Here is a 19,720-nt window from a genome sequence, read left to right as displayed (position 1 = left end):
ATTGACTTTCAAAGATTTGTGTAAATAGTCCACAGTGGCGCTGGGGGAAAGTTATGACTGAAGTTCAGTAACTGCCCCGGTTGGCTCCAGATACTTACTAAGCCAGCCTACAGTCATTTCTGTCCGTGTGTCCACAAACACATTGGTTTTACACGTGAGTTCAACATGGATGGTTAGCGCTGTTTTGGAAATGATGTTTTAAGAGGAGCTGTCAGACACGCGTTATTCCCTCTGAGTGCTTCCACGCCAGGTCAATAACATCTCTTCAAAGACCTCAGTGTTTAAAACTGACTTTATTTTCCATCATCATTTGGAATAATTTGTTCATGACAGTCGCTAGTGTTTTATGTTTATTTTTTTGTTCATGATTTCATCATTGATTCGAAATGAATAGATCATCAAGGCCTCCAACATAATCCAAAATAAAAGTTATTAAATAAGCTTTGGTACTGGTAAATCATCATACTAACAGAATGGTTAAATTTAATCAATTCGTTTTTTTCTTTTACAAAGTTCAACATTTTTTTTTCAGTGGTACACATCATTAGGGTACATAGTGCAGATGTCTGTCTGTGAACAGTGCAGTGTTTCTAAAAATAGGTGAACAACCCGTCCTATTCATCTCGATCACCTTGAGGTCATCCTGGGAACATCTAGTGGAGGTTTCAGTTTCAGCACAGTTGCATTGCTTTAATGTTGCCCAGAAAATCTGAAAAATAACCTGAAAACCCGAAAATAATACAAAAGTGGTTCATCCTAAACAAAAACAAAAAAACGGAATGCAATTTATACGAATGTTCTTTTTTTCCTCTTCGTCGCGTTTCTTCTTAATGCCAACCCGTTTTAGGGGAGATGTCCTGAATTCAATTACCTGCCTGTAAAAGCATGTGCTGTGATTCTCTTGGCACTGAACCCTGGCTCTCGTGACTGACTTGGGTTTGCTTGTTTGTTTGTTGTTTGTCCCGTTTGGCAAGAGAGTGCTGGAGTTCAGATCTTTCGACTCTCAGCTGATGCAGCAGAGGTGCGCGTAAGAGGAAACCCACCGTCTCTGCTGCTGCCGCTGCCGCTGTGCCTTTTGTATATCAGCAAAACGATGTCATCACTTAGAGATGAGAAAAGGCCAGCGGACAGGCAGCACAGTGTCTCCCCTCTCTTCAAAGTGGAATTCTTCCACCATCGTCACGGTAAACAACAAATTAAAAAAGTCCCGACTCCGACTCCCATGTCTGCTGGCTGCCAGAAGATCGGACTCCTCCTTCTCTCTTTTTTTTGTATCTCTTTTCTCGCTTTCTCATCTCCGTCTCTCAGGGCAAGGCCGTAAGTGTAAGTACCCATGCCCCCATTAACATGTGAAAGGCACATGATGAACCGACCCACACACACGCACGCACTACTTCTACCACCATACTCACTCGAGGACACCCCCGCGTACACTCATTGTTTGGGGTTCTTAGTCTTAGTCCGTGCCCTGATGCTGTCCCACTTGGGAATGCGCACCCTCAGCAGCCCGACCGCGGCCAGTGCCAGCAGCACCCCGAGGCTGGGCGGCCCGCACGGACTCAGCTCCTGGGCCAGGCCCGACAGCAACGGGGCCAGTACGCGCCCCACCGCCGTCACCGACTGGCCCGCCCCAATGAGCGTCCCGCTGGCCTGGGCGCCGCCCCTCCGCAGCTCCAGGTCGGTGATGCAGGTGCGGCCGATGGTGGTGGAGATGGCGAAGAAGGTGGAGGTCAGCAGCACCTGCCAGACGCTGGGCGCCGTGGCGTACAGGAAGATGAGCGAGCAGGTCAGCATCGTGCTGTGCATGAGCAGCGCCGACATGTCCTGGCCGTAGAGCTGCGTCACGGGCCCCACCAGGCAGCCGGCCAGTGCCCCCAGCATGCTGCTGTAGCTGATCAGGTAGCCGGTCACCTTGGGCCGGAGCTGGAAGCGCTCCTCCATGGCCAGCGAGAAGTTGCTGTAGTAGAGCATGATGGCCACGGCCATCAGCAGCCGCACCAGGAAGACGTCCCACATGTCGGACGAGGCCACGTGGCGGATGCGCACCACCATGGAGGACAGCTGCCGCCACGCCGGCTGCAGCACCGACACGTCGGACCAGCGCCACCTCCGGCTGTCGCCGCGGTAACCCTGGGACGCTGTCGTCGTCATCGTCGACGACGAAGATGATGAGGATGAGGAGGAGGAGTGGTTGTGGTTGTGGTGGTGGATGTGGTTTCCGTCTGAGTTGCAGTGGCTGTTGCTGCTGCTGTTGTGCTGTCCGCTGCTGCTGCCGTTGTTCTTCTGCAGGCTGGCGTCGTAGTGGTAGGAGGCGGAGGTGGGGCTGCTGCTGCTGCTGTTGGCATTAGTGTCCACTCCCACTGCCACTCGCAGGATGGGCGCTTCATTCCACGGCAGCATCCACACCAGACCTATGCATAGAATAAGAACGTTTCGACATACTGTACTTACTGTATGAATACATATAACAAAGCAATAACCAACCACATACACCAGGGTACAATTCCAAGAATAAGGTTAAGTAATGAACCTGGTTAAGTGATGAACCTGGTTAAGTGAATCTATAAGAGGTGGTAACCTGATAATAGATAGTCCAGTGTCATGTAGCAAAGAAAATGAGGACTCCAGGCTCTTGTATCTCATGATTTACCACTACCTCAAGGGCAATTTAACCTGCTTTACTAAGTGGCCAGGTTCTTGGAATACTCCCCACGCCTACATACATCAAAAATAAGAAGATAGGCCTATACTACATGTGAGTGTGTGAGTCTGCGCAGCAACCCCTGTCCGAATCTGGGTCACGGCACCACTGTGACGGAGGTCATCTTGCACCTGTTCGTCACCATCGGGGCGCGAACCTGCAACCTCGTCAACTACATCGGTTCGGAAATGGGAGGCACAGTATGATACCGCTGGACTTAAGGACCAGTCCCGCAGCCCAATGGCATTGACACGGTATGAGGCTCAGGAGGTTTACTAACGTTCCACGCTAACTCTGCCAGTTAGCCTCCGTTACACATAACAATAAATACAAACACACAATGCATATGACATAGGAAGAACCACATGCAGCAGACATACAAACAAACATCAATAAGAAGTATGTGTAATGGAGCTCCAAAGCGCTTCTATACCATAACCCATACTGTACCACAAACAGCCATCTGCAATCTATCTAATCTAGTATTAGAGCCTACCCAGCCACAATGACTACTACAGTATATCACAAAAGTGAATACACCCCTCTCAGTTTTGCAGATTTGTGAGTATATCTTTTCATAGGAAAGCATTACAGAAATGTCACTTTGACACACTGATTAGTGACCTTTTAACAACTTATTTAGCCACTTAAATTTCTTGTTCACTCAGAAAAAAAAACATAATACAGCCATTAATGTTTGAACATGTACTCACAAAAGTGAGTACACCCCAGTACAGATTAAAATCCGGTAGAGAAGGGGCTGTGTTGACTCGAATCGTCTCGAAATGAAACGAAATGAAAAGGGAGGTCATCAGTGTGCGTTTCAACCTTTCTTTGCATTGAACTTTTACGTTTTGAGTCTGCATCTGGCTTAAATAGATTGGTGTGATATTTGAATGCAATCCTATGGAGAATATCATGATCTGCTTCAGTAGTCACAGTGCATGTTGACATGTATGTTTCTTTTAGGTGTATTTCAGATTACCAATGTTGACAGCATCCATGCATCCCCAAACCATGTCAGTCCCACTACCATGCTTGGTTATTGAGAGGATACACTTTTTTTGTAAAACTCACTTGTTTACCACCACACATGCTTGACACCATCTAAAGCAAATTTGTTTATCTTGGTCTCAAGAGAGATGAACAGACCAAGGATATGAATCACTGGAACCATGTCGTGTGATCTGAAGAGACAACAAATATACTTTAGATGGTGTCAAGTACACTGTGTGCAGAATTATTAGGCAAACATGTTTTTTGACCATATTATCCATTATATGCATATTTTCCGCCACCAACCTCTATGGACATGAACACCTATTGGATTTAAGCATTCCAGGTCATGCATATTGGTATAATAAGAGACAGTGTGATCGGAGGGGCCCAATACCCTATATCAGGGCAAAATTAGTGTGCATAATTATTAGGCAACTTTGTTTTCCTCTGGGAAAATAGGCCACAAAGGAGATCTAACAAACTCTGAAAAGTCTATAAACAATTTTGAAGTCTTCCAGGGGGATGTGGCTGTCTTGAAATTGCCCAGATATTGGTCATATCCGTCTAATGCACCGTTACGAAGTCATCAGTGTCACATGCATTGTGCTCACAAAGTAACTGCCGGATTGAGAAGAATTGAAGGTCAAACTACCACAAAATGATTACCCTGCAGTGCTGTTATATCCCAGAACTGAAACCTACATCGTGTGTCCACAAGAACATTGTATTCAGCACTCAGAGACATGACCAAGATAAAACAGGTTGAACCTGAAGACCACTCAACAAGAAATGCAGTCAAGACTGGGTCAAGAAAGGTCTTTAGACAATTTTGTCAATGGTTTTATGAACTTGTGAAAGTGACTGTTAATGGACCAGATCGATGAGCCCAGATCGGTAATGTGCACACTCAGATGAGTTCCTGAGTTCTACTCAAATGCCAGCAGAATACTGCATAAATACCATTGTCTTCTTGAAAGTTGCAAACTTTTCCGTCACAGATCCAGCTATGGGCTCATCCACCCTGTCTGTCAATAGTCACTTTCACCAGTCCATAATACCTTTAAAAACTCTGTCCTAGGGTATTTCTTGACCCAGTCTTGACTTAATTAACTTGTTAAATGGTTGTCTGGTGTCATCCCTTCTTACCTTTGCTATGTCTCTGAGTGCTCAACAACCTGTTCTTCTGGACACCTGATGTAAGTTTGCATTCTGGAATATGATAGCACTGCAGGGTAATCATTTTCTTGTAGTTTCACCTTAAATTCTTCAAATTTTTGGCTGTGACATTTCATGTGAGACTGATGACTTTGCAACGGTGCATTTGATACTTCTGTGCTAACGTGACCAACGTCTTGCCAATTTCAAGAGAGCCACATCCCTTTGGAAGACTTCAAAATTGTTTATAGACTTTTCAGAGTTTGTTAGATCTTTTTTGTGGCCCATTTTCCCAGAAGAAAGCAAAGTTGCCTAATAATTATGCACACCGGATATTGGGTGTTGGGCTCCTTTGATCACACCCCCATCTTATTATACACAAATGCATGATCTGGAATGCTTAAATCCAATAGGTTTTCATGTTCATAAAGGTTGGTGGCAGAAAATATGCATAAAATGGACAATATAGTCAAAAAACATGTTTGCCTAATAATTCTGCACACAGTGTATGTGTGGTGGTAAACAAGTGAGTTTTACAAAAAAAAGTGTATCCTATCAAAAGCCAAGCATGGTAGTGGGACTGACATGGTTTGGGGATGCATGGATGCTGTCAACATTGGTAATCTGAAATACACCTAAAAGAAACATACATGTCAACATGCACTGTGACTACTGAAGCAGATCATGATATTCTCCATAGGATTGCATTCAAATATCACACCAATCTATTTAAGCCAGATGCAGACTCAAAATGTAAAAGTTCAATGCAAAGAAAGGTTGAAACGCACACTGATGACCTCCCTTTTCATCCCTTTTCATTTTGTTTCATTTCGAGACGATTCGAGCCAACACAGCCCCTTCTCTACCGGATTTTAATCTGGGGTGTACTCACTTTTGTGAGTACATGTTCAAACATTAATGGCTGTATTATGTTTTTTTCTGAGTGAACAAGAAATTTAAGCGGTTAAATATGTTGTTAAAAGGTCACTAATTATTGTGTCAAAGTGAAATTTCTGTAATGCTTTCCTATGAAAAGATATACTCACAGATCTGCAAAAACTGTGAGGGGTGTATTCACTTTCGTGATATACTGTATATGATCACCATCAACATGTCCTTATTTCATCCATCCATCCATCCATCCATATTTTCATCCTTGTTTCTCTCACCAGCATTGAGGAGGAATATTGCAGCGCAGGCGAAGGAGGAGGTGTAGAACCCCCCCTCGTGCTCTGTGAGGTACCCCCCCACTACGGGCCCCACGATGAAGCCCACGCTGGAGGCTGCGTTGAAGTGGCCCATCACCAGAGGCCTGTCCGACTCACACACCAGGTCCGACAGCAACGCACGGCAGATGGACAGGGAGTGCTTGAAGAGCCCTGGAAGGGAAGGAGGGAGGGATAGAGAGAGAGAGAGAGAGAGAGAGAGAGAGAGAGAGAGAGAGAGAGAGAGAGAGAGGCCACAGAGAAAATTCAAGGAGGTAGACAAATGGAAACAGAAAGACAGAATAACAGGCAAATGCCGAGAAAGACAGACATTATTACTAGAAATGGATGTTGATGATCATTTATTGATGAACTATTCTATTGCACAATCATTTCAAATACCTTCTTTCTTTAGTGTTTTTGTGGACAATAACTTAATGAATTTGCCTCTACTAAAATATTCTTCCCCCTCTATACTATTACAGTGCGTACCATATTACATTATATTTAGCAAGCAATTCTATCCAAACTGACGCACAGCCATTTAAGCACAGGCTATTAGTTATAGTCCCTGGAGGAGGAATATGGGGTTAGGCTCAAGGGCACTTCAGTCATGGATGAGAGTGCTGGAGGGCACTCACATTCTTCCCAGAGAAGATTCAAACCAGGGATAGAGAAAGTGTCCTACACACCTTTAAAAGGTGCAGGTGCAGATATTTTTGAAAAGATCACTTTTAAGCCGGGCTCAAACTACACAGCGGTCGGCCTGATTCTCGGCTGAAAACCCCCCTCACAACATTCGGTGAAACGTTACCTCCCAAGGGCAAGTTTTTGTCGTTTTGATAGAATTTAGAAGATTGAATTTTGCCAGTTCAAAGAGTCGCAGACTGCAAATCATGGGTATCAAACACTGTTTGATATTTACGACTTGAAAGAGAATGTCGTGTATTGTCTCAGTGTAATCAGATAAGACTGACAGTTGTGATCCTCTTGATGTGTGTGGCCCAACCCAATGTCAAAATCTGATATGATTTTAAAATCGTAGTTTTTGAGCCTGACTTTAGAGAGTGGAAAAGCACAACACTGCTACAATTACAGTCAAACCAAACTATCAACACTGACATTTCAGACAGTCAGACCTTCATCAGAGCCAACAAGATTCAAATCTGCAATCTTGACATCACAAGACCAATTCCCAAACCACTAGGCCACAGCTATCCATGAGGACGCTGCAGTGTGCTGTCTGCTCTTACCCACGGGTCTGCATGTCAGCAGGTAGAGGACGATGCTTTATAAGTTATATAACTGTGCGTGTACACCAGAAACGTCCAAAGCTACCAAGTAGCCGAGGTCGTTGAAGGAGTTTCGCCATGAATTTGCTGTATTCGCTCTGGACATGACATTGACATGTTTGATTTAGCGAATCACATAACGGTTCTGGCTTGTCAACAAGGGACAGCCGCAAATATGAATATTCCGATTGGGTTTTGCCGAACCGCGTCATTAGCTCATTACCATAATATTAGTTGATTTTTAATTGCTGAAATTCGCTCTAGTTGCCCAGACCACTTCGCTCTCTGCGAATTCACTTTGGTCTCTTTACTTCCCATCCCTCTTTAGAGAAATAAAGACTTCCGTCGCTCCGGTCGCTCTTGATGTACACGTACACTTAAGCATTATTCCGACGGGACTAGTTTTATGTATGGACATGGGGTAATGCAGTCTTTCTCAAAGTGGGGCGGAAGCCCCCCTAGGGGGGCGCGGAGGTATTGGAGGGGGGGCGCGTGAACTCAGAACTCGTGAACTTCAATACTTTTCTGCTTCGCCATTAAGTCAACACATTCACTTTACAATCACAATATATTCATTAATTTATTCACTAATATTTAGAGAACATCATAGGCCATATAAGTGTATTTTAGGATCTAACAAACTTTACGAAGGCCTATTTATTTGTATTTTCGTAACAATTTTCCTCGAGGGGGGCGCAGACAGACACCCTTCCTCTGAAGGGGGGAATGGCATGAAAAGTTTGAGAAACATGGGGTAATGTGATTTGTATCTCAGGACGTCGGTAAAAGAAAAGGCCGATTCGGACTGGATTGAAATATCTCATTAAACGAACAGAGAGTAGGAGGGGTTACTCATCACGCATCTGTGACTGCCCTTGTCGTCACACGCGTGCCAACTCCACAATATATTATTGATTTTTGAGCTCATTATTGCGCATCCATGAAGGCTTTTGGTCCCGTGGAACAATTTTAATAATTGCCTGTTGGTTAGGTTTACTAACCCATCAAAATCCATTCTAATGCGTCTGCATGCGTGTCCTTTCATTTGGAGAGAGCATTTGACCATGCTGTCTGATTTTGACAGCGAACACAGCTTGGAATAACTCCCTAAAATAAAACGGTTTACTACAAGGCTGTAATGTTTGCAAGCCCGGAGAGATTTTATATATTGTGCGTTTCGTGCGCTTAACCAGACATCTTTACATAGGGTCGCATTCGGATAGGATTAGTATTACCTAGTGTAATTCTTCCGGACCGTTTTACAGGAGGTAAAACTCGTGGTGAAGTTTACCCGACATACTCCGCTATCTTTACCAGACTGACGCGTTCGGACGGGATTCAATTTCCCGGTTGTTATTACTTTACCCCAGGTCCTCCCATTAAACTAATCCCGTCGGAATAGGGCTTAAGAGTAGTAGTGGTGGTGATGGTAGGCAGTAGTGGTACCTATAGGCAGTAGTGGTACTTACCTACAGGGATGCGTGCCAGTACAAAGAGGGCGATGCTGGTGGACATGCCCAGCAGGCCGTAGCCCAGCGCACTGACCAGCAGACAGGTGAGGAGGGAGTCCCGCCGTCCCACCACATCACTCCAGCTACCCTGATGGAGACACACACACACACACACACACACACACACACACACACACACACACACACACACACACAGAAATGAAGCAATTATCACAGACACCCACTTAGAGAGATGAAGCAATAATCACACACACACACACACCCACACCCACACACACACACACACACACACACACACACACACACACACTGAGGAGGGAGTCCCGCCGCCCCACCACATCACTCCAGCCACCCTGACACACACACACACACACACACACACACACACACACACACACACACACACACACACACACACACACACACACACACACACACACACACACACACACACACACACACACACACACACACTAGATGGTACTAGATGGAGGGATCGCAGCATTACACACATCAGGAGACCTTCAAGGCATCATAACAGAGCGTAAAGATGACACGTTGATTTGAAACGACTATCGCGTGTGTCCAATATGCCTTTGCAAGTTAAGGCGTGCTCCACAAACGCCCTGAGACAAGTGAGGTTTAGGGATGGTTTTGAACTGGGCCCAATTTCGCAAGAAACTCGCCAATACCTTGCTTATTTCGCTGTTCTTGGCAAAAGTAAAGCAGCAGAAACATTGCTTTACTGACAGGTTAGGTTTAGGGATGGTTTTGGTCAGGGCACAGCAGAGCATTTTCGTGTTTAGCAACAGAAATTTGCCGTGGCAAAACAAAATTGGAGACACCGCGGAAAATTGGGCAAACCTCGTCATGTGACAAAGTGCATGAAAGTGCTTTACCATTGCATTTGAGGAGCACGCCTTAACTTCAAAAGACGTCGCACCACCACGCAGAATGCACTAGCGTGCGATACCTACGCAAAAACATGTGGTTGGCCTGAGGAGACAAATGTGCAGAGTCAGTGCCGCCATTTTTGGCGGACACATACTATTCATGCCACACGTGCAGCAGACTTAAGCAATTTACGGCGTAACACTGTGAGGATGAGTTGCACATGCACATACTAAAATGAATTACGGCTAAAGAAGTAAAAGTGACTTGAAAGTGATTTCCAGACCCTAAAATAGAGTTGAGAATGCTGTCCATGGTCCTTCCATACATTTAAGTGTATGGTGAAGGTTCAGGGCCGGACTGATGCACAGGCTAGATATGGCTGCAGCCTAGGGGGGGCCCACTTGCATTTGCAGAAAAATTGCAGAAAGAAATGCACTTGTGTTGAGTGCAGTTGGTAGGTATACATGGTACCTTTAATTCCTAGCTCCTAATTATGACACTGTAAATTTGTCGCAAAATTTGCACTCCGGGGGAGGGGGGGGCACAGCCACCTGTAGCCTAGGGGCCCCTGGCCATCTTACTCCGGCCCTGTGTATGTGTAAGCCCACTTACGATCCACAGTACGCTCCTTGATTACACATGTGAAGAAACCACAGTGCGCATGCGTGTTATTGCATCGGTATTAAGGTGTGCGAGTTCCCCTTGCTTGCTCTCAGTTTACTTATTCGAACCTGCACACTCACCAGACTTCAAATCCAAAGGTGCGATACCTCCACTGGAAAGAGCATTTACTGGGTGCTCTGCTTGGAAATTGGTGCTCTCACCCACGTGTAACCCCTACCACAAGGTAGGAAGTCATTTCAAAATAAGCCCAATACTGACCATGACATGACCTCACTGCCCTACCAATCAGACAGACAGACAGACAGACAGACAGACAGACAGACAGACAGACAGACAGACAGACAGACAGACAGACAGACAGACAGACAGACACACACACACACAGACACACACACACACACACACACACACACACACACACACACACACACACACACACACACACACACACACACACACACACACACACACACACACACACACACACACACACACACACACACACACAGCCTATATAATAAGGTCATCCATACCAGCCACAAACTCACTGCCCTATAGCTAAGACTCTGCCCTCAGTAATGTACATTTGATTTCAAGTTGATTACATATTAGGGCGCAAACTGGATGCACATTCTTGTTAAAATTCTATCTTGGTCAGATGATCTGTGGTGTAGCTGAATTATAGGTAGAGATATGTAGGTCTTTCCTAAAAGCAGTAATTAAGGTTCATTCAAGAAAAATGTGATTATAAAAATGGCATACAATAAGAGAGTACTGTTTTGCACAGCAGACTACTGAAAGCTCTTTACAGTGTAAGGCCTCATATAAACCCATTCACACCAGAGGTGTAAATATTAATCTTATTAATTCGTAATGACTGATGACTAGATTATAGTGCGGATGATTCAATGCGACTCAGTGTCAAAAGTGCAGTGTGAAGGATTGTGGCCAGAGTAGGTATTGCAACTATGCTGCTCATTGAAACTGTGCTGCCTATTGCCAAATGTGATCTTTTCGTGAATATTTACTAAGTAATAACCTAATATTTACTAGTATGCCCAAAGTAGAGTAGCTTTTGCAGCTAAAAATGTATATTTCTGGAAATTCAAAAGAGCAGACATGAAGATACACCTTTTCATAATAAAAAAGAAATCGAGCGTTAGCGTTAGTTCTGGCAGACCATGTAGTCAACGCTCCCTTTTGCCTATTGGCTGACGCCGACCAAACCCCTTCAGCAGTCCTCTAATCAGCTGCGCTTTAGTTAATCAGCTGCTGCTCGCAATTGGATGCTGGCTTTTGGCGCGCTTTATTTAAACTACCGAATTTGTTTTCCTGTCATTGCTTTTGCTGCTTGTTTTGCACCCACCACCTCCCCTGCTCCACCAGACTTATCATTGCCAAACAATGTCATACTGTCGGGCAGTCATGGGTGAGCGGTTAGGGCGTCAGACTTGCATCCCAGAGGTTGCCGGTTCGACTCCCGACCCGCCAGGTTGGTGGGGGGAGTAATCAACCAGTGCTCTCCCCCATCCTCCTCCATGACTGAGGTACCCTGAGCATGGTACCGTCCCACCGCACTGCTCCCCATGGGGCGCCACTGAGGGCTGCCCCCTTGCACGGGTGAGGCATAAATGCAATTCCGTTGTGTGCAGTGTGCAGTGTTCACTTGTGTGCTGTGGAGTGCTGTGTCACAATGACAATGGGAGTTGGAGTTTCCCAATGGGCTTTCACTTCTTTCACATTGTTGCTTGCTCTGTTCTAGGGGGTATGTTGCCTTTCCAGCTAAATGGAAGGCACTCCACCTGAGGATGCTGCTGTTCCCTGTCTTGGCTTCCATGGAGCTCATGGAGAAGCCGGGGAGCTTCCTCCGAACAGAGCCATACCGCCAAACACAAATATGCAATCAGAAATAAAGCTTCTGAAATGTATCTCTGTTTCTCGTCTCATTTTTGACTAGAGTGGATCTAACAGAACTCAATATTATAATTAATTGTCCAGGTTTACACCATAGCAGTGTCACTGTGTGTTTCCCCCATCATAAACACACAAACACACAATCAAAATGCATGCTGGGACCACATGCTGGGAGAAGTGAACCAGTCCCCCCTGCGACGAGAGAGACCATAACTTCTCATCAGCAGCTAATTTGGGACTCGTTAGGAGCCAATCAGCCTAAGTAGAGGACCTCGATGGAGGCCAGACCCCGGCTTCTCACCTTGCGTAATGGGATAGTGCTGGGTCCAAATTGACTGAGTGAATTATCACTAAAAGGTCTCGGACTAGCTTCAGCTGGCATTTCAACCTGCCTCGGGCTGTCTCGCGGAGGCCGTGGCGTGCTTATTATTAAAGGGTCAAATCATTAATCTAGCAGATTATCGGGGCACGAGATTAACGGGGTCGCACCATTTTACCCTCCATAGCGGAAGTTGCATGTACTTTGCAAGCTCTATTATACAGCGGCATGAATGGCTTACACACATACACACTCATAAGTAACACATCGTTTGTCTGTCCTCTATATTTCTCTCTCTCTCTCTCTCTCTCTCTCTCTCTCTCTCTCTCTCTCTCTCTCTCTCTCTCTCATACACACACAGGAAAGAAGAGAGACAGGAGCTTGGAGAGAGAGAGAGAGAGCGAGAGTGAGAGACATAAAGAGAGAAAATGAGAGAGAGATAGATACAGAGAGAGAGAGAGAGAGAGAGAGAGAGAGAGAGAGAGAGAGAGAGAGAGAGAGAGAGAGAGAGATAGCACAAGCGTGGAGACGTGACATTATGGCGTAATGACATTAGTGCCAATTGGATTTGCTGTGTTCTTGGCCTGTGGGGCCTGCAGGGTGCTGTGGCAGTCATAGAGAACTGGGGACGCTCTGTCTCCATGGAAGGCCACAGCGACGGGACAAACGGGCCCTTCTCCTTTTAATTTGCCATGTGACCCCTGATGCTCTAAACCAATTTAGAAGAACCGGGTGGGGAGAGCTCGAGGGCTTAAAAGGTGTGGAGGGAGAGAGGGAGGAGAGGAGAGGAGAGGAGAGGAGGGAGGGGAAGAGAGGAGAGGGGAGGAGGGATGGAGAAAAGGAGACAGGGAGGAGAGGGAGGTGGGTTTCAAGTCTCTGTCCAAAGAGAGAGAGAGAGAGAGAGAGAGAGAGAGACAGAGAGAGAGAGAGAGAGAGAGAGAGAGAGAGAGAGAGAGAGAGAGAGAGAGAGAGAGAGAGAGAGAGAAAGAGAGAGAGAGAGAGAGAGAGAGAGAGAGATAGATAACACAGCTAAACCTGACTTCACTGTGAAGCGTTTCCTTTTTTTTCTTGGAGTAGAAAATGTGACTTGTCATCCGAGCATCACCGAGCAAAATTGATTGGGGCCGTCCAATCAGGAACAGACTTGTTTACATCACCGGCATAACTTTGGAGCCAGGAACAAAATAAACACACACACGCGCGCACACACACACACACGCACACGCACACGCACATCCATCCACAGGGCCCCTTCAGGTTCAGCAATGTTAACCTGTTTGTGTACGTGTGTGACGTGTTTTCCACTGCATACCAACATGTTTGTGTACGAGTGTGACGTGTGTCGTGTGTGTGACTCAACTTTAAGAAATTATGTCAGTCCTATCCAACATTTGAAATTCCACTGTACACTTGCCGCCACTTAGTTCATCTTCAACAGTTCATAAGATCGTCAAACGAGTATAGTTCAACACTCTAGTTACAGAAATAGTCGGGTCGCTTACTACTACTACTACAACAACAAAACTCCTTTGTCAAGCAAGAATGACAATCTTCGCCGACATATTCATAAAATAGAGGAATATAGTGCCATCTTATATCATACTGTGAGCACATCAAAATTACCCTTGAACAGTGTCTGAAGACAAACCAGATCTGCTCCCATTAATAAAATAGTATGATCATTTTTTTACTTTATGTACTTTGCAGGGCTTGACACTGGCACCTGCCAACCGGCCAAATGCTGGTAAAACTTGGCTGTGGCTAGTAACAATTACAGTGCCACTAGCCAATTTGGCGGGTAGCTTGACATATCAGAATAGCATATATTCTGCATTTTACGCCTTGTGCATCAATTGTTTCTATTTGAGTTCAAGAAAAAGATCAGTTACTCAGTTTCTATTTGTTTAATTTACAGTATTTCCATGTAGACAGCTATGCACTCCTCTGCTTAGAGATTAGATGAACAGTGTCCTGATGAAAAAAAAAAAATATTTCAAATTTGTGGCTAGTAGAATCGCTGGTGGCTAGTGACTCAGGAAAACTACTAGCCACATGGCAGGCAAGCCAAAAAGTTAGTGTAAAGCCCTGGTACTTTGTACTGTATGTAGTTGATGTTTGTGATGGGTGGGTAAAATGTCCTCTGTCATGCTGTTTTGTTTGTTTTATTGCTGTTTGTTTTATTATGTGTACCTGCCTTAGGACTACAGAGGTATTAATCATAGCAAATGTATTGATTAATGTGCATTATCCTAACCAAATAAATGAATGAATGAATGAATGAATGAATGAATGAATGAATGAATGAATGAATGAATGAATGAATACAGCCTGATTAATGCATGCATTCTCATCATAAGTTAACCCCTGAGAACTTACCACGACTGTGCTGGAGAACAGTTGTAAAACTCCATACGTAGACCCTGTGATGGGAGATAGTGGGAGGAGAGAGAGGGTATTAGGATAACATGATTATATAAATGACTGTACACTGAAAACACCGCAAACTCGAATATTAAATATGATTAGCGACGCACGACACACCCCGGTGGAATGCACCGCAAAAATAAACACACCTTGTGACGACAGCGAACGAGGAAAGCCTGATCCGATCTACTGTAAAGATGTTTTCTAGTGCTCAGGGACCCAGGAGCGATATATGATTTCAAACAAGGTGCTGTCAATTTTACAAACATGCCTTTGATGGCCCGCGTCGGGTGACCAAGTCTGGGCGTTTGATGTTGTTCTTCAGCTAGTGCTGGCTTACAAGACATCAGGCCATACTAGCGCTAAACATTTGCACGATGATCACAATATCCCAAACATCCCTGTTTTCCTCAGATAGGCCTACGGTCAGTTTGAGAGCATGAGGACTAAAACCTCTCTCCGCCAGCACAACTGCCAGCATATCTCACATACCGCCTTCATTGGCTCAATGTCACCTTGGCCATAACCAAGCCAACACCACACAAGAGTCATTGTACTTTTAGGTCAACAACAGCATCGGCCTCTGGCATTAACTTCAAGTCATGTTCGATTGGATATGTCTACTGAATGTGGGTGATCATCATCACAGCTTTTCATCACCAACCCCTTGTCACGGTCAATTAATCACCCATAGAATACGTGAAGTGAAAGCCCAACTGGAAAACTCCAACTCCCATTGTCATTGTGACACACAGCAGTCCACATCACACAGAAAAATTGCATTTATGCCCCCAATGGCACCCAAAAGGGAGCGGTACGGCGGGATGGTACCATGCTCATGGTACCTCAGTCATGGATGAGAATGGGGGAGAGCACTGGTTAATTACTCCCCCCACCAACCTGACAGGTTGGGAGTCGAACCGGCAACCTTTGGGCTACAAGTCTGACGCCCTAATCACTTACCCATGACTGCCCATTTTGCAGTGTGAATTCAACACTTGATGACGAGTCTAATAACACTTTCAGTGAGTTCTATTCTCTCAGTACTGCACTAAAGGGGAATTGGTAGCATAATCCCATTTTGGCATATGATCAAATACTGTATAGTGATGGGGCACAATGTTGTGTAGCCTCTTACTGCAGATGGGCCTAACGGACCTATTCATTTTTTGCTGAAAACATTCAACTACCGGTACAACATCCTAACATATTGCTATGACAAGGCCGAGAGTCTTAGGTAACTGATTGAAACTTGGTCATCACCATTTTGGTGACAATAAGGTTATAACAGAGGCTCTGCGCTAAGGGGTTAAAAGGTGACTTCCACTTCAACAATGCATTTTTTTACTATGCAGTTGTGGGTGAAATATTCTTAAAATTCCACACACAGAGAGGAGGGCTGCAAGACGACACATACCTACGATGCCGGCCACCGTGGGACTGGCTCCCAGGAACTTGACATGATGACTCAGGAGAGGGATGATCATACTGACCCCAAACAGGTCCTGTGGAGAGAGAGAGAGCAGGGTATGAAGAAACACTTTTACACTGCTGTCCCTAGGGAAAAAGACTGCAGTTTTTTGCAGGACTGTAGTATTTTCCAGTCCAAATTACTGCATATGGCATTGTTTCTTTGCAATATTTTGCAGGTGTAAATATTTTATGTTCAAAACACATCATTCAATGCCTAATACTTAAAACTTAAAACTAAAAGGTTTTTTCCCATCATGACCGTGCAAACACACCAAAGGCGACAAGAGCGACAACAGCAATGGAAGTAAATAACCTTGTATAGAAGAGCTAGCGAAAAAAGAGACAAGGGATTCGGATGACAAGAGGCAATTTGAGCGACACAAGCGTCAGTTTGTGGTTGAACTTTAGCGAATAATATACTATTGAGCTATGATGCGGTTCGGCGACAGCCACCACAGTCAACTGGAAAGTCGGAATGCTTTTAACGGTCATTCTCTGACGCTTTTATCGCTCGTGTCGATCTTGCTATGAAGACAGTCCAGCTACTCTTTGTAGCTCTTGTCTCTTTTGGTGTGTTTGCATGGTAAGGGTGATGCCTATCTCTGATGCTGTGGCCAGTTTGATACAGTAGTTTTTGAGATTGCATGGTCATAGGTTTGAATCCCATAGCAGTATGAAGAATATGAGGGGGGTACTACTGTATATTCAGTGAGTCATATTTTCCTACAGCATAACTCATGGGTAAAGTGTCCTTGAGCAAACCATCTCTGCATTGTTGCAGGGCATGTGTACACCCTGTAAGTAAACCTAATTTACTAAGCCACTCTAGATAAGAACGTTAGCTATAATGTAATGACATGACTACCTTAAAGTTGGCACAGACTGCTGCTGGAGGAAACAAGATCACCTATGTAACGGTGGGGGGGGGGGGTTCGGGGTATTCCATACAGTAAAAGCAGACTGCTATGAACAACAATGATGCTACTTAAACTGTACTAATGTGAACTGGTATGCCAGTCATGCTGTGACCATTAAAAGAAAGGAATACCAGTGTGGTGAGTACTACTGGCATGACGCATTAAGGCGTAATGGCAACTGGTAACAGAAAGTCATTGTACAGTAAAAAAAAAAAAAAAAAGAGAGAGAGAGAGAGAGAGAGAGAGCTGCTGGCCTCCTGATTGTGCTGCGGACCTTTATGCAAAAGGATGTCCTATTTGCAAGACCATGTAGTGGCAGAGTCATAGTTTTGTAATACATAAAAGTTACTACAAAATGTAAAGCATTCCACAGTCAATGTGCTAGTGTAACTGCAGTATTACAGCAAACAACATCTCACGCTGACACAATGACCAGGCACACTGCTATTCCAGACACGTTGGCCTATACCAGTGTTTCCCAACCCTTTTTGTCTTGTGTACCCCCTAAGCCTGTTCGTTGTGCCATGAGTACCCCCTGACTCACATTCTATATCGCTTTCTCTATTCCAATGTAACTAAGCTCCATACATTTGTTAAAATTGCATCTTTCCAAGTACCCCCTGCAGTATGCTCGCGTACCCCTAGTGGTACACGTACCCCTGGTTGGGAAACACTGGCCTATACTACCCATGCTTGTGGTGTAGTCACATCACATGCCATTCCCTGATGTCTATCTGTCACTACCAAATGGGTGACAGACAGTGATGGGCAAAATAGATTCACTGGTTTACAATCCTGTGCCACATATTCCAAATGACTTCATTTTACCTGTCCAATTCAGCCAGGTGATTGTCTGGTTGAATTGGACAGCTATAACAAGGTGATTTGGAATAGGTGGAGCGTAACCCATTAATCCATTTGCCCATCACTGCTGACAGATAGCCTGTAAGGGGCAATACTGACCTGGGTACAGTAGCAGAGGAGGGTGTCCAGCATCACGCCTAATTGCCCCCAGCCTTAACAGCCTTACAGCCTGTTTAGCAACATTTTCCTCAGACCCCGGCGTCGGCACAGTCTGCCAAGCCAGCCAAGATTCCTGATTGAAGTCACACCACTGCGTTGGCCGTGTCACGGCACTTTCTATTAAACTAACCGTTTAATTGTGGGCACAACTATGCCCGAATCCGCACAGGGAACAAACAAGAGGGAGTCAGGGGTGGGTGTGTCAAAACCCAGCGAGAATCAAGCCTTTCAAATGGAGTTTGCTCTCACATTTCCGAAGACAAATGGTAAAAGTGTTGAAAACAAGGCTACAGTTCACTGTCTATTCTACAGCCTTCTTTATTGCTGTTTATGGTGATGGAAGGAAGCTATTATATCAGCTTTAAAGGGAGGAGTGACACCAAACCATTTCTTTTCTGTTTTTCTTTTTATTTCTATACAACTACCAATCATCAAAGTCTATTTTTATGGGTGTAGGTCAGTGTGGTATCCAATATATGCACGAATTCTGGGTAGCTTCACTACTGCCTGAAGAGGGCCACTCAATGCAACAAAAGTGCATTGTGTGCTATGGCAATGGATCTACAAGAGGTAGAGCTATAAAGGGTCATAAACAGCTGACACATATTGATTGACCCACTGCTCACCATGACTTGAGCAAACTGCGCAGTCAGGAAAGTTTAAGCAAACAAGTCTGAAACAAAAGTTGGAAACAAAAGCTACTTCGGAAAAACTATAATCTAGCCCAATCACCTGTCCAAAGCAGCATTAGGTCCAGAGCAAAAGGCAATGATTACATGATTAAATCATAAACACGTTGACAAATAACAATGCACGACTCGACTTACCATGAATCCGACTACATAGATACATTGTATAATCCGCGTTGGTCTCCTTGCTTTCTGAGAAATGTTACATTTTGAGTTATTCATTCTCCTGCACTGACAGTTCTGTACACAGCCAATGCGGAAGCGCACACTGCAACACTGTAGCGGTCCATCGTCAGTTCTGACTACACACCCGCAGTATCAAGGGGGGCATCGAGGACTTACCCAATAATTGACATACGAAATCACCTCGAGATACCACGAGCTTCGGGCTTATGTCATCAATATTATTTTTTGTGTTCATGTTAATGAACTCTAACCCAAATATTTGGCGTTCGTCTCCAGTTTTACAACACAATGGTTTATTTTGGAACCCCCTGAGCATGGTATCGCCCATCATATGCGTCAGAGGATGAAAAAGACAACAAGCGCCACATTTGATTTTCTGCGTAGTCCACTAGATTTGCACACAAAAAAACCCTTCGACATTTATTATCGCAAC

At 44.8% G+C, this 19,720-nt stretch overlaps 1 protein-coding gene across 1 annotated transcript; it reads right to left on the bottom strand.

Annotated features, from left to right (window-relative positions):
• Nucleotides 1-278: 278 nt before the first annotated feature.
• mfsd9 (major facilitator superfamily domain containing 9) lies at nucleotides 279-19,338 on the bottom strand. Its single transcript, XM_063213682.1, has 6 exons — nucleotides 19,240-19,338; nucleotides 16,417-16,504; nucleotides 14,952-14,995; nucleotides 8,822-8,951; nucleotides 6,025-6,234; nucleotides 279-2,411 (listed from the first exon to the last, which is right to left on the bottom strand). Exons 1-6 carry the CDS (start codon nucleotides 19,321-19,323, stop codon nucleotides 1,435-1,437), a joined length of 1,533 nt encoding a protein of 510 aa, XP_063069752.1. The 5' UTR covers nucleotides 19,324-19,338; the 3' UTR covers nucleotides 279-1,434.
• Nucleotides 19,339-19,720: the final 382 nt, after the last annotated feature.

This window comes from Engraulis encrasicolus, chromosome 13, assembly GCF_034702125.1.
Source record: "Engraulis encrasicolus isolate BLACKSEA-1 chromosome 13, IST_EnEncr_1.0, whole genome shotgun sequence".
Classification (NCBI taxonomy): domain Eukaryota; kingdom Metazoa; phylum Chordata; class Actinopteri; order Clupeiformes; family Engraulidae; genus Engraulis; species Engraulis encrasicolus.
Note: the sequence above shows the minus strand (reverse complement) of the source record. Positions and strands in the feature narration are given on the sequence as shown.